The sequence below is a fragment of the Rhinatrema bivittatum genome, chromosome 8 (genome assembly GCF_901001135.1).
Source record: "Rhinatrema bivittatum chromosome 8, aRhiBiv1.1, whole genome shotgun sequence".
In the NCBI taxonomy this organism is placed as follows: Eukaryota; Metazoa; Chordata; class Amphibia; order Gymnophiona; family Rhinatrematidae; genus Rhinatrema; species Rhinatrema bivittatum.
In genome coordinates this window covers 80,529,223-80,544,944 of record NC_042622.1, presented here as the reverse complement: position 1 = coordinate 80,544,944, position 15,722 = coordinate 80,529,223, and the positions used below count along the sequence as shown (strand labels likewise).

Genomic DNA, 15,722 nt, shown 5'->3' with positions numbered 1-15,722 from the left:
GTCTGGGTGTTTGGCAATGGAGTTGCCGTTACACCTAGGACCGTAGCAAGCCAGCGCTGCTACCTGAACCTTGATGGAGCCGAGGGACAGACCCTTCTGAAGTCCGTCTTGTAGGAAGTCCAAAATGATAGGAATCTTAGCAGCATGTGAATTGGTGCTGTGAGAGTCGCACCAGGCTTCAAAAACTCTCCAGATCCTTATATATGTTAGTGATGTGGAGAACTTGCGTGCTCAGAGGAGTGTATCTATTACCCGCTCCGAGTATCCTCTTTTCTTCAGTCTAGCCCTCTCAATGGCCAGACCGTAAGAGAGAATTGAGCTGGATCCTCGTGGAGGATGGGACCTTGCCGCAGCAGGTCCCTGTGCGGAGGCAGGCGTAGAGGAGTCCCTGCCAGTAGTCTTCTCATGTCTGCGTACCAGGGTCTTCTTGGCCAGTCCGGGGCCACTAGAAGAACTAGGCCTCTGTGTCGCTGAATCTTGTGTATAATGGCGCCCAGCAGGGGCCATGGAGGAAAGGCATATAGCAGGATTCCCTGAGGCCACGGCTGTACCAGGGCATCGATCCCCTGGGATAGTGGATCCCGCCTGCGGCTAAAATATCTGGGTACTTGAGCGTTGGACCTGTTTGCTAATAGGTCCATGCCCAGCGTCCCTCACTGATCCACAATCATCTGGAAAGCTGTGGGCGACAGCTGCCATTCCCCTGGATTTAGGCTTTCTCTGCTGAGGAAGTCTGCCGTCGTGTTGTCCTTCCCGGCAATGTGGACGGCGGAGATGTCCTGAAGATGTGCTTCAGCCCAAATCATCAGGGGAGCGATTTCTAGGGACACTTGTTGGCTTCTGGTTCCACCCTGTCGATTGATGTATGCCACCGTGGTGGCGTTGTCTGACATCACTCTGACCGCTCTGTCGCGAAGTCTGTGGGCAAATCGCAGGCACGCTAGCCTGACTGCCCGCGCCTCTAGTCGGTTGATGTTCCACCTGGACTCTTCTCTGGTCCACCGCCCTTGGGCGGTGAGTTCTTCACAGTGTGCTCCCCATCCGTTCAGGCTGGCATCTGTGGTGAGCAGAATCCAAGTTGGGGAGGACATTCTTGACCCCTGGCTCATGTGGCTGGGCTGTAAACACCACCGTAGCTGATTCCGCACTCTGGTCGGCAGAGGTAGGTATATGGTGTAGTTCTGTGATCGTGGGCTCCATCGAGATAGAAGGGCGCGTTGCAATGGTCTCATATGAGCCCACGCCCATGGCACCACCTCCAGAGTGGAGGCCATGAGGCCGAGGACTTGTAGGTAATCCCAAGCTGTGGGCCGGCTGGCGCTCAGCAGGACCTGCAGATGAGTCCGGAGTTTTGACTTTCTCTTGGAGGTCAGGCTGACCTTGTCTTCTTGGGTGTCGAATTGGACCCCTAGGTATTCCAGCGACTGGGTCGGCTGTAGGGAACTCTTCTTTATGTTGACTACCCATCCTAGGCTTTCCAGAAGAGCTATAACTCTGTTGGTTGCCCGGTGACTCTCCTCCGGTGACTTTGCCCTGATCAGCCAATCGTCCAGGTAGGGATGGACGAGAATTCCTTCCTTCCTGAGTGCCGCTGCCACTACTACTATGACCTTGGTGAAGATCCGCGGCGCAGTGGCTAACCCGAAAGGTAAAGCTCGGAACTGGAAGTGCTGATTCAGGACTTTGAAGCGTAAATAGCGCTGGTGATCCCGATGGCTTGGGATATGCAAATAGGCTTCCGACAGATCTAGGGAGGTGAGAAACTCCCCTGGCTGTACTGAATTCTTGACAGACCGCAGAGTTTCCATGTGAAAGCTGGGGACCCGTATGTGTCGATTGACTGACTTGAGGTCCAGGACGGGCCTGAAAGTGCCCTCCTTCTTGGGTACTATGAAATAGATGGAATAATGCCCAGAATTGATCTCTCCTGCAGGTACTGGGATGATGGCTCTTAGGGCCAGGAGCCTCTGTAAGGTCACTTCTAGTGCCGCTTTCTTGAGCGGTGAGCAAGGAGATTCCACAAACGTGTTCGGCGGAAGCCGAAGAAAATCCAGGTAATATCCTTCTCGGATGATAGCGAGGACCCACTGGTCCGAAGTGATCTCGACCCACCTGCGGTAGAAGAGAGTTAGCCTGCACCCTATGGCTGCTACCCTCAGATGGGTCGGCTGATTGTCATTGTGGGTTGCGGCCGGGGCCAGAACCCGAGCCGGTTCTCTTCTTGTTGTGCTTAGTCCGAAAGGGCTGGTTCCTGGCCTGAGAACGAGGCGCTTGATAGCGAGTCCTGTAGGGGTTGAAGCGTTGAGAGGTTCTACCTCTGGATGGTCTAGAAAAAGAACGCTGGCTCCTCCTCGACCTGTCTTCTGGTAGACGGGGTAATGGAGAGGCACCCCATTTAGTAGCCCAGTTCTCGAGATCGCTGCCGAACAGTAGGGAACCCTTAAAGGGCATTCTTGTGAGTCGAGTCTTGGAGGACGAGTTGGCCGCCCAATTACGTAGCCAAAGCTGTCTCCTGGCTGCCACTGAGGAGGACACTCCCTTGGCTGCCGTACGGACGAGGTCGGAGGCTGCGTCAGTGAGAAAAGCGAGAGCTGACTCCATGTCTTCTCCTGGGGTGTTGTTTCTCGCTTGTGATAAACAGGAACGCGTCACCACGGTGCAGCAAGTCGCGATTCGTAGGGACATGGCTGCCACCTCAAAGGCTTGTTTCAGAATGGTGTCCATGCGTCGGTCATGCGTATCCTTGAGGGCCGCTCCCCCCTCCACCGGAATGGTAGTGTGCCTCACAATTGTGTTAACTATGGCGTCTACCCTGGGGCACGCCAGCAGCTCCTTGGACGCCGGATCCAGAGGGTACATGCCCGACAAGGCCCGACCCCCTTTGAATGAGGCCTCCGGTGCCTTCCATTCCAGATCGATTAGCTGCTGTGCAGCTTGTAGGAGGGGAAAATGGTGAGCCGTTTGGTGCAGGCCCTCTAGCAGGGGTTCATTTTAGGGACCCCTGGGGTGTCCTGGCCCGGAATGGCCAGCTCCGATAGGCATTGTGAGACCAGGCCTGGAAGATCTTCTTTCCGAAAGAAGCGTCTCATGGTCCGATATGGTTCTATCTCCGAGGGAAGTTCTCCCTCCTCGGGGGGGCTCTTCATTTTCCTTGGAGCAATCCGAATCCCCATAATCGGGGCTGTTGGGTGGCGAGTGGCCGCGCCTAGGTCTCGAGGGTCCAGGGGCCGAATCAACCGGGACGGAAAGACCCATACGAGGAGCAGACTGCATCTGGACAAAGGCGTGAATCCCCTTGAATAATTCCACCCAGGAAAGCGAAGCCGGATCTGGCCGTAGGGGCACCAGGTCTCTCGGGTTCCCTGGCTGCTCGCTGCGGCCTGCTAAGTCCGGTGTGTTCCCAGAGGAACCGCTGGGCTGGGACCGGTCCTGTCCTGGAATTCCCATGGCCTCCTCACATTGAGCTCATAGGGAGTCTGCTTCCTTGCTCAGTGTGGCTCTGAGGTTGCATGCTGAGCAGAGGTTTAGAGCTTTCATGCCTGATTCTGGAGGTGCCGGCTCTGCGGACGCATGGGCTCTCTTATGCTCCATTCGCCTGAAATTCGGTGTCGCCCAACGATGTGCGCCTAACACGTGCGCTTAACAGCATGCGCCTATAGCGGGCATCTTATAAATGTGCGCCTATAACTGGCGTCTTATAACGTGCGCCTATAACGTGCGTCTTATAAACGTGCGCCTATAAACGTGCATCTTATAAATGTGCGCGCAACCTAGTAGCGGGCGCTTAGTCAACATGCGCCTATCGCGTGCGCGAACAACGTGCGCCTATCGCGTGCGCTTAGCAACGTGCGCCTATCGCATGCGCTTAGCAACGTGCGCTTAGTTGGCGAAGATGAGTAGGCAGGCAAAATGGCGACCTCCTTGGCGGGCTGCCTCGTAGGCAGGCCCAGTTAGTCCACACTTCCTCGGAGACCAAGTAAAGATGTACGCCTTACCTTGTCTTCGGCGCTTCCCGGCTGCGACCCGGGCGGTCTCCGGCTGCGGGGGGAGAGGGCGAGTACCTTCACCGCCGTGCATAAGGAAGTGCACCCGCTGCCTTTAGGCCACGCCCAAACTCGTCTTGCTCGGGGGCCAAGTCCACGCCGGGACGGAGGCTGCCTCTAGGCCGCGCCCGAACTCGTCTCGCTCGGGGGCCAAGCCGCGCCCGAGCCCTTCTCACTCGGGGGCTGGGTCCCTGCCGCGAACCGGCCACCGGACTGAGGCTCTTACCTCCGATGGACCACGGAAGTCAGCTCGAGCAACTCAACTGGGTGAGTGACCGCCTGGTATCACCACAGGAGTGCGGGGCTCGTCTTCAGTAGGTGTCTTCTATGAATTTAGTCGTTAGAATTTGGAAAACACGCTCAGCGAGCGTGAGGTAGCTCCAAACTGCTTTGGAGACAGAAATTACTGATTTGCTGCACTTCCTGTGGGGGTATATGTACCCGTGCTGACGTCAGATCCGTCTCCAACTGCTAGCACGAGCACACTATACCCATTTGTTTTGAGTCCATCTGCTACATGCTAGGAAAGCTTTCTTTTTTTTTTTTTTAAACTTCAAAAAACTAAGGAACCCTAAGCCTGACTAACTAACAGGCCTAGGCCAGAGGCTGTGACTGCACCTGCACCATCTACTGGAGACAGAGTAAGACTGAGGGGCTGTGTGAGGCACGTGGCTATATGTAGCCAAGTCCGACAGATCTTGCTCTGTTTCCATCTACTGGTGCGGAGTCACAACCCAGGTGTCCTGGACTGATCCTGGTACGTACAGGGAACAAACTTTGCTGAAAAAGCCTCCTCAGATTCAGGAGCCCCCTCTGAAATATCTCAGGCACTGTCAGAAGCCACCACTGCTGGAGGTAAGTTAGGAGGAGAAACAGCTACCTTTCCCACAATCCTCTGCACCGCAGGAGCAGAAGCCAAAATGCCCACAGTTCCCGTGCTATAGAAAAGCCCAGCACTCCTGGCCTCTGCACCCATGGTGTCTATTTCCTCATGGCCGACTTTTTCCTTTCAACAGCAGAATCAGAGGCCCCAAACTGCCTTTGCTGCCACCAGACGCCCCACACAAGCCCATGACATTAACTTTTACTCTGCAATCACTGCATGCAGTGCAGCATTTTCCACGCTCAGCAGATGTTGTCATGTTCAGCATCTCATGCCAAAATTAGCCTCTAGCACTGCAAACCTCAGTGGGACTTGCCATCCCTTACCACAGTAGTCAGATAGGCAGCGATGCTCCAGCCTCCTGAACCATGAACCGCATCCTGCCCCAATCCCCTGTACACAAAAGCTGAGACCTGCCACTAAGCTGGCTCCCTTCCATGTAAATTGCTGTGTCTTTTTTTTTAAAAGCATTACTTAAAAGAGCAGCGTCCCCTAAATAAAAAAGCACCTGCCCCAACAAAACCACAGTCAATACTTTCCTGAGAGTCTTAGTCTCCAAAATAAGCGAGTCAGATAGTGAGATAAGGTTAGGAAATAAAGGAGCCAGTCCACTGGCTATCAAGTTTCTCTTTAGAAGAGGGCATTAGTCATAAAGGCTTACCGATCCCCTACTTTACTAGGGGAATAGTCCCAATCCAAGACCTAATACCCCTGGGAGCAATCTGATCTTCCAACACGACTGCAGGTTTTGCACTTCCATCTGGTACAATATACCAGCAGCTGGAGACAGAGAATACTGAACAACTGCTGTTGGCACACTGCCTTATGTGCCAACAGAACAGTAAAGTTTTTCTTATCTGTCTCCATCTGCTGACAAGGAAGAAAAACCCAATCGTCTGGACTGCTCTGGGGAATGATAAGGGATATATGACTTTCCCCTTAGATTAGCAGAAATGCTTAGAATCTGGGCCTTAAGGTCTGGTTCAAGACAGGCGCAATGATCATTCATAATTTCTAGTTGCATATATTGATTCCAGATTACGGTTCCTCTGTAAAGAGAACCCTTTTGTGGCCTTTATGTAACGAAAGCTCAATACTTATTTTATTACATTGCAATAACCTTTTCAAAAAGGTTCTCTCTTTCTGAATCAGCTTCAACCCTGTCTTTCTGACCTCACAGAGCCAAGCGCGGACCCTTCGACCTGGGAGCAGGTTTCCCTGTCGGACTCTAGCGTGCCGGAAGCAAGCGCCGGTTGCTAGGAGTCTTTGCGGAAGTGACGAAGACGTTTGTTGACAGCGGCGGCTGCTGGGACCAGTGGGACCGGACGAGGAGGAACCGCGGCTCGAAGCGGCCAGAGAGCGCGGGCCGGCGGCGGGCACTGCTGGCGGCCAGGTGGGTGCAACCAACCACGTCTCTGCTTGCAATGAGGGGAAGCGGGCCGGGGGGGAGGCAGGATCCGGGACAGGGGTCCCGGGGTAAGGGGTGCCACTTCATCCCAGGTCTGCCGAACAGGAGATCCAGTCCTGGTGTTATCCCACTGCATGCAGGGATTTGTAGTTCTGATTTTCCTAGAGCAACCAATGGCAATAAAACAAAACTACAAATCCATGTATGCAGTGAGGTAAAACCAGATCTGGATCGATCTTATTGTTCGTCATGGGGATGGAAATGGGGGGAGGGGTGACTGAGAAAATACGAGCTGCAGGTGGGCGAATTGTAGTACTACTGTGTAGGTTGGGAGGTGGCAGGAGGCACAGCTGGACTGTATGTGACTTCTGACTCGGCTCTGTACCATCAGCAGGAGATGGAAAGCTCTCTGACTGGCTTCTGATATTGGGGCCGATGCAATATAGTGCGCTCAGCCTAGTGCACAGCTTGATGTGCAGTTGGATGCACTAGAATAACTCTCGATGCAGTAATGGGGTTACCGTGTCCAAAACGCATGTCCATATAAGCATGTAGCTAATCATATATAAATGCTGTTTCTATGTTTCATTTCTAAATGAGGCTATTAGCTATTACTCCCGATGTGCACTTTTTAACACAGAAAATTTAATGCCAGCCCCGGAGCTGGCGTTACATCTTGCTGTGCATCAAGGGCTCAACTAAAAAGCCAAAAATAAAGCTTGACAGAAAAAAAATTTCGGGTTGCACAATATACTCGCTCTAGGCCATGTATATTGTGCGTGTGTATTCTGCCAGTAAATTAGCTGCTGCGGGATAAAATGGACACTCGTATTGAGCGTCCGTTTTTGTAAACCATTCACAACACACGTCTCTTGGGTACCTGATGCCGAAGACGTGCTAGGGATGCATAATTTATTCCTAGTGCATCCGTTTTAGTAGGGCAGCAAATTTGATTATTGCATTGGGTGCCCAGGAGAGGTGGATGTGCACGCATTAAAAAATAGGCGCCTGGTTTGGACACATGTTCTTTCATGCATGATTTTGCATTGGCCCCATTCTGTACAATAGGAAAGGAGAATTGTCCTTCATGACTTTACTCTGCTTATTTTTCAGCCGTCGGCTGTCCTAATGTTCCACTTGGCGTGAAGGGGAGTCTTGCTATTTATAATTCTTGTGGAATTAAAGCCTCCTTTGTGAGCCCTAAGATGGCACTGGACAGCCCTGAGTCGCTAATGACTCTATGTATGGATTACTGTCTCCGGAATCTGGAGGAAACACTCTGCTACTTGCTGGACAATGAGACCCTACGCCTGCATCCAGACATCTTCTTACCCAGCGAGATCTGTGACAGATTGGTCAAGGAGTGAGTGATGGCATGGGAAGATAGGACAGGAGCTTGTTTGGGGAGGCACTGATTTTAAGAAGCCATTGCTAATGTCCTTCTTCCTCTACTGCAGATACATGGAGTTGGTGAATGCAGATGGCATCTTGGAGCCTCATGAAAGCTTCTTCACCCTATTCTCAGAGCCCAAAAGCACACGACTGACACGGATTCACCTGCGGGAAGATATTGTGCAGGATCAGGACTTGGAAGCCATTCGAAAGCAGGTGAGAATAGTGTCTTTCCTTGCAGAACATTTAGCTGGAGTCTGTGTATAGCTCCCGGTTACTGTCAGCAGACATTGCTGTAGGGAATAGCATGAGAGCGCTCATAAGTCAGTTGTTATGGAGAAATTACTGGTGATATTTGTTTTCTTTTTCTATAGGACCTTGTTGAGCTTTACCTTACTAATTGTGAGAAGCTGACAGCCAAAAGCCTGCAAACACTGCTGAACTTCCGCCCCACACTGGTCTCACTGAGCCTCTTTGGCTGCAGTAATATTTTCTATGATGAGGAGAACCCAGGGGGCTGCAAAGATGACTGTCAGGTGAACCCCACCCGCCAAGTCCTGGTGAAGGATTTTACCTTTGAAGGCTTTCACCGTTTGCGCTTCTTAAACCTGGGTCGTCTGACAGAAGAGGTGGATGTGGAGCAGCTGCTTCACCCACTGACCAGCCTGACAACCCTTGATCTCTCAGGAATCCAGCTGGGTGACCTTGCTTTTTTGACGCAGTGGAAGGACAGCCTGGTCTCTCTAACTCTTTACAACATGGATTTGTCAGATGAGCACATTCGAGCAGTAGTGCAGCTACAGAAGCTCAGGTCAGAAATGTATTTCCCCCTGTAAATATTCACAGGGTCAGAGAAAGGCCCTAGCCAGCTCTTGCTGTGTCCCTGGGACCTTGCATTCTTTGTGGGGTTTGGGAAAACACCTTCTTGACTTCCAGCAGTCACTCCCCTTACCCCTCCTGTCCTCCACTTATAGGGCCATGGTTTTAGTTGTTCTTTTTTGTCATTTTTTCCAGGCATTTGGACATTTCTCGGGATCGCCTGTCCAGTTACTACAAGTTCAAGCTGACCCGAAAGGTGCTGAGTCTGTTTGTTCAGAACTTGGGGAACCTCATCTCATTGGATATCTCAGGTCATATGATGCTGGAGAACTGCGCTGTCTCCAAGATGGATGAAGAACTGGGACAACCAAGGTGAGGAGAGTTTTGGTCAGACTCCAGGGGAAAACTGTTTAAACTTCCACCTGATTATTGTTATTTTTTGTTTTAGTCTTTGAATGAGAAAAATGATAGTACAAGAATAATTGATCAGTATTTCCATAACATACAGCAGCGTTCCAGCACAACAGGTTTCCTAGTGCTGCAATTCAACTACATTATTTAGAATCTGGGAAACTCATTCCATCCCTATTTTTATGCGATATAAGAAGTTTAGCTCAGAGAAGCTCATTCCATCCCTATTTTTTGTGATATAAGAAGTTTAGCTGAGAGCCAAGGCCACTGACCCACCCATATGTATTGTTATATAGATAGAAGAAACATAGAAATGTGATGGCAAAAAAAGACAGTATGGCTTATCTAGTTTGCCCATCTGCCCAACTAATTTAGCTTTACAATTCCTATCACTTCCTCAGAGATCCCATGTTTATCCCATACTTTGTAAATTCAGTTCCCTGTATATACCCGGATCAGTCCAGACGCTTGGGTTTATTTATCCCTGCCAGCAGATGGAGACAGAGAAAGTTTCACTGTCACTGCTTCATAATCCCTGGTGCCACCTGCAGTTCCTCAGTATTTCTCTATCTTCAGCAGATGGCGGCTGGTGCATAAACTTGCAGTTCTGAGGTGTGGTGATTTTTTCTTTTTTTGGGTGTGAGCCTTTCCTCCCAGGGGTGTTGAGTTCCTGGTGGATCCTTCCCTGTTTGGTCGAGGTGGACGAGCTGGAGGTCGGTGACCTTTTTGTATGCTCGCTTCTTTAGTCTGTGGGGTGTGAATCTGGTGATCCAGATCCCTGCCCTTCACGAGGCTGCTCAGGCGACTGTAGGCTCAGGGCGGCTGGTATCTTTTTTTTCTTTCATCAGCTTGCCTTTCTTTCTTTAAATTTCTGGTTTCAGTCTCTCCTTATTTCTTTTCGCCTTTTGCTGAACCTGAGCTGGACAGCTCTGTGTTCTCTGCAAGGAAGAGGCTGACCAGAGTTTTAAAATTGTTTTAAGGAAAAAAAAAAAAAGGTAAGGCTGTCTCGCGGGCGTCTCTCTCCCTCCGGTCCCTATTTGTAGTGGGTTTGCAGGCTTCGTTTTTTGTTCCCGTTCGCGCATTTGTTCGGGGCTTAGCAGGGGGGTTTTCCTGCCAGGTTCAGCATGGTCGCTCTGTTTGCCGCACGTGTGGTGCAGAATTGGCACAGCTCAGCCGCTTTAATTTATGGGCAGCCTGTGTTTCGGGGGGAGAGGGCTCGTCGGAGGCTCTGGTGACCGCGAGAGGCAGGAACCGTCGTTTGGGCTTTCCCCTGAGGATCTCTGTGAAGCGCCGATGTGTGGACTGTGGAAAGCCTCTGATTTCCTCCGTTGTGGCAATGACAGCCATTTTGGCTGCCCTGGCAGTGCGGTCTGTTAAGATGGACGATGGGGAGATTTGCCTCCGCATCTTTGTCCGGCCCACCTGACCACGGTAGAGCGTCTGGGGGGGAGGCAGATAAGGCAGTGTGCTTACATCTGCCAGTGCCTGCATCCATGGAGACTGTGCCCTCACAGCTCTCTCAGGCTCCTCGGACCTTTTCTGCTGATTTTATTCTCCTGCTGCATGAAGCATATTTAGCTCAGCAAGCAGATTTGGGTAGCCAGTCTCACCCTCTAAGGGGGTCAGATAGGCGCTACGGGGTCTGAGCAATCCCGACATTGGAACCCTCCGCTGGAACAGCATTCGCGGCATCCTGGGTTTGCTGAGGCAGACTCGGATGACTCAGTTGGGTCTCAGGGGGACCCTGGGATGCAGGAGGCCTTGTCTCAGGATCAGGTTATTGATTCAGATGATTTGGAGTATCTCAAGGAGATGATCTAGTTCCCTATACATACCCAGATCAGTCCAGACTCTTGGGTTTTGCTTCCCCTCCAGCAGATGGAGACAGAGAGAGTTTTACTGACACTGCCACATAATACGAGGTACCATCTGCAGTCCCTCAGTATTTCTCTTTCTCCAGCAGATGGTGGAGGTGCAAAGCCTGCAGTCTGCAGTCTGATAAAAAAAAAAAAAGTAAACGGCAGAAGTTTGGCAGACAAGATCCAAGCGTACCTCCCGGGGAGTTGTTAGGTCCTGGTGGGACTATCCCCCCTGGTTTGTGAGGTGGATGAGCAGGGATTGGGGACTCTAAATTGCTTGCTACCTTGACACCGGTCAGGGTGTATACCTGGAGGTTCCTGGTTCATCACCCTGGAGGAGACTCAGAACCTGATGCCATTTCTTCTTTTTATTTATATTTTTAAAAATTTTTTATTTATGTATTTTTAACAATCTTACGGGCTGATTCAGTAAAGTCCGCGGGAGAGCAGATGAACGCCTGCTCTCCCGGCACGCGCGATTCTGTATTTAAATTAGGTGGTGCGGTAGAAACGGGCAAAAGGAGTGGCAGCTGTCAGCGGGTTTGACAGCCGACGCTCAATTTTGTCAGCATCGGTTCTCGAGCCCGCTGACAGCCACGGGCTCGGAAACCGGATGCCGGCAAAATTGAGCGTCCGGTTTTCAGCCCGACAGCTACCGTCCCATTTAAAATTTTTTTTCTTTTTTTTTTTACTTTTATTACTCTTCGGGAGCTCCGACTTAATATCGCCATTTTTTAATATCGCAGTTTTTACTGCTTTTCTGTGCACTTTCCCGGTGCCGGCAGAAACTAGCGCCTACCTTTGGGTAGGCGCTAATTTCTTAAAGTAAAATGTGCGGCTTGGCTGCACATTTTACTTTCTGTATTGCGCGGGCATACCTAATAGGGCCATCAACATGCATTTGCACGTTGAGGGCACTATTAGGTGCCGCGGGTTGGACGCGCATTTTCCGCCCCTTACTGAATAAGGGGTAAGGGAAAACGCGTGCCCAAGGGCAGGATAACAGTGCGCTCCGTTGGATACAGTACAGTGCGCTCCGTTGGAGCGCACTGTACTGTATCGGCCTGTTTGATAGCAATACATGCATATCATTAAATTGAACCATAAGGTACTATGCTTTCATATTACATTGGCAATTACCATTATTTAACACTGGCAATTACCATTATTTAACACAGACATTTAGGTAATTTAGTAATAAATTTTCCAAAACATTCCCGGTTCGTTATAAAGAAATTAGGAGAACCAATTTACTAGGAGCTAATTCAAGGAGAAAGAACAAAAAATCCAATAAATCAAGGGATAGACAGCGTTAATAGATATTCTCATAACTGGATTTAGTTAGCGCTTTAATCAACGGGGCAATGTGAATCAAGAAATAATTTTAGCTGCTGTGGATCGAAAAAAACATATCTCAAATTATTAAATCTCAATATGCATTTACAGGGGTATCGAATTGTAATCTGGGCTCCAATATCCCTAGCCTCCTGACACATAGCCAAAAATCTTTTCCTCCTTTGTTGAGTGATCTTTGTCAGGTCTCGATAAATCCATAACTTGTGTCCTAAATACAATTTTTCTCTGTTCCGGAGAAACAGCCTTAGGACTTGATCTTTATCTGCAGATAAAAAAGTAACCAACAATGTCCCACTATAATCTATTTGCTCTTCAGATGATTGTTCTAAGAAATTTGTAAGATTTCCAATATCCAGGTTTGGAGTTGGATTTCCTTGCCCTTCTTTCTTCTCAGTTGACAATAATGGAATCTGTTATCTGGGCATTTATAATAGTTCCCCTAAATACTTTTTAAGTTGTTCCAATGGTTCAATTAAACTTATATGTGGGAAATTTAATATTCTTAAATTCCTAGATCTTATTTCATTTTCTAAATTCTCTGTTTTTCTAGAATTTGTCAGTCCTCCTTGCACCAATGTATTCTGTGTAGTTTGGAGTACAGATACTTGATTTTCCAGATCCTGTATTTTATCATTATGTACTGCTAACAAAGGATCAATTTGATAGATATGTTTCTGTGTATCTGTCATAATTTTAGACAAGTTCACTATGGAGGATTCCAAGGAGAGTAGAGCTTTCCATACAGACTCTAAAATTATATCTTGCGGCTTTACAGTTGTTAGGATAGAAACAGTGCTTACCATACCCTCATGGCGGCTTTCCACTCCCAATACTGGGGACGCCATCATGCCTTCTTTCCCTGTTGTTATACACTCTGGAGTAACTGGTTCCAGTTCTTTATTCACACTTAATTCCAGCAATTGCTGTGGAGTGTGCTCTATGGTTCCAGTTGCTCCAGCATTACATGCTTTCACGGCCAACTCCAGCGGGTTCCTCCCGAAGGGGGTCAGCTCACTCGGCAACTTTGGACGAGCAGCTGGTCCTGAATCCACTGGCTGCCCAAACCGCAGGGGTGAAGGCGTTATGTGAGCCCAGGGTTCAAAGAAGTTAGTAGCTCCTTACTTACCATCGCAGTGGACATTCCACTCGGGGATGAACTCGCCGTCGGCACAAAGAAGTTCTCGATATTTGTTTGAGATAGGGCTGGTAACGGTATGGTCGAGGTTTCCACCCGTATGTTGCCCTTTCTTTTTATATGGGGCATGTCAGTGAGAAGGGAATAAAGAAAGTTAACAATACCGGGAGCTTCTTTGCAAAACCTCCCTTACCAAGACCGTCTTGATTCTCCAATGCCATTTCTTCTTTAAGGGAAGTGCCCTTTTTATTTCTTAATAAAAAAAATATCTTTCTGAGGCACTGAGTTGTAGGAAGGGTGGTCATGGTGCGGCAGGCCCTCCCCTCTCTACCTGTTCTTCTCTCTCTGATCGGGCAGCTCTTCACTTTCTCCCCTCTGGTGTCCTGGTGCTGTTTCTTTGTGAGAGCCATGGTAACACACTCCGGAGGCAGTAGTCATGCCACGCGGGTTGAGATGCAAAGTCTGTGGGGATGTGTGCACGCGTCTCTCCCGTGAAAATCCATGCTCCCGGTGTCTCTCTGGAGGAGAGAACACCACGGAGAGGGCTCAGATCGATGCGGCCACATGCCGCGAGCCTGGGAGGCTGTCCTTGGCAGGACAGCAAGTGGTCGACCCGTTCCTGCTGAGCGCGGGAACGGTGGCCATTTGTCAACTTTCTCTGCTGCTGCGCGAGCTGGGGAGGGGGATTTCCCTTCTCCGCTCTCCCCTGTTGCTGGGGCCTCCGAGGAAGGCCAAAAAGTGGGGGAAGCTCTTGCTGCCGACATTGAGGATGCCCAGGAAGATTCGGATCCCTCCTCTGACTTCTCTTCGGATTTTGTGCTTTTATTACATAAGGCTTTTAAAGCCAGAAGAGCTAAAGCTGCGCAAGCTTCTTCAACATCATTAAGACTAGCGAAGAAGGCCAGAGCTTCACAGTCTACTGGGGCTACTAGGGTTCGGTGGGTCCCAGGGGCCCCGGCACCATCCGTTGCCACAGATAGTTCATCCGAGGTTTCAGATGCAGAGGGTCGCGGATGCAGGGACCATCTGTATCCGATCTGGAGCTAACAGTCCAGGATACAGATCTGGTGCTGTCAAAAAGTTCTACGGTGGAAGGGGAAGATCCCAAAGTGATACGGCTGTTCCACAGGGAGGAGCTAGACCCCTTGATTCCTGCAGTACTGGAGGAACTGGGTATAAAGGTTCCTCCTGAGGAATTGGCCATGGGTGATGTGGACCCGGTGCTGATTGGTCTTTGTGGTCCAACCAGATCTTTTCCCTTTCATCCTTCTGTCAGCTCTTCGGTGTTTAGGGAGTGGGATACTCCTGACACTGGCCTGAAGGTCAGCAGAGCCATGGACAGGTTATATCCCTTACCGGAGGACACACTGGACCTTTTAAGAGTTCCTAAGGTGGACGCTTCCATGTCAGCGGTTACCAAGAAGACCACTATTCCGGTGACAAGTTCCACAGCTTTGAAGGACCTTCAGGATCAGAAATTGGAAGCGCATCTCAAGAAGATCTTTGAGGTGTCTGCGCTCGGCATTCGAGTGGCTGTGCAGCAGCTTCATGCTGAGAGCAGGCTTGCGCTGGGTTCAGTGTTTGCAAGCCGACAGGTCATTGATTCTGAAACACAGAAGGCGGGAACGGCTGGAAGCCCTGGTAGCCTATGGCGCAGATGCGTTGTATGATCTTCCTCCAGAACACTGAAATCTGTGGTTTCGGCCTGCAGACTCCTCTGGCTGCGGAATTAGTCAGCCAGTATCTCCTCAAATGCTCAGTTGGGAGCATTACCCTTTAAGGGGAAATTGCTCTTTGGAAAAGATCTGGAGGAGATGATCAAACTGCTCAGAGAGAACAAAGTTCACAAATTGCCTGAGGATAAGCTGAAAGGGAAAAACCTCCTTTCCGACCCATTTTCGTCCTTGGGGAAATAGACGGTTTTGGTCTAACAGTGCGAGCTTCCCAATGGCAGCCCTCGGAAAGACAGTCGACTTGGAACCAGTCCTTTTGGGGGAGAAGACTGGGAAGAGATGGTTCCTCCCAAGGCGTTCCAAATCTACACAATGATGCCAGGTCGGTTCACTCCTTGGAGCCAGTCATAGGGGGCCGGTTGGTTCTGTTTTACGAGGAGTGGACCAAAATCATGTCAGACCAGTGGGTCTTAAGTGAGATAAAGTATGGTTACGCTTTACAATTTGCTTGACTGCTAAGATACTTATTCCTGGTTTCCCCGTGCATTTACGAAGCAAAGAAGTTGGCTGTCCGGGACATCGTCTGCCGCCTTCACAGGCTGGGAGCCATACTTTCTGTTCCTCTGGAAGAGCAGAGGACAGGCCACCACTCCATTTATTTCATTGTGTCCAAGAAAGGGGGCTCCTTCTGTCCCATTCTTGACTTAAAGAAGGTGAAGGTCGCCCTAAAGGTTCCTTGCTTT

The 15,722-nt window shown here is 50.0% G+C and overlaps 1 protein-coding gene across 2 annotated transcripts in view; it reads left to right on the top strand.

Moving 5' to 3' along the window:
* The first annotated feature begins 6,171 nt into the window (after positions 1–6,171).
* The window catches only part of ZER1 (zyg-11 related cell cycle regulator), a 170,938-nt gene continuing 161,387 nt past the window's right edge, over positions 6,172–15,722 (top strand). For both annotated transcript variants that reach the window (XM_029612340.1, XM_029612339.1), the window contains exons 1-5: positions 6,172–6,319; positions 7,448–7,697; positions 7,792–7,942; positions 8,101–8,537; positions 8,741–8,917. In XM_029612340.1, the coding sequence (XP_029468200.1) occupies positions 7,540–7,697; positions 7,792–7,942; positions 8,101–8,537; positions 8,741–8,917 (923 nt within the window). In that variant the 5' untranslated portion in view covers positions 6,172–6,319; positions 7,448–7,539. The remainder of the gene's footprint in view (positions 6,320–7,447; positions 7,698–7,791; positions 7,943–8,100; positions 8,538–8,740; positions 8,918–15,722) is intronic.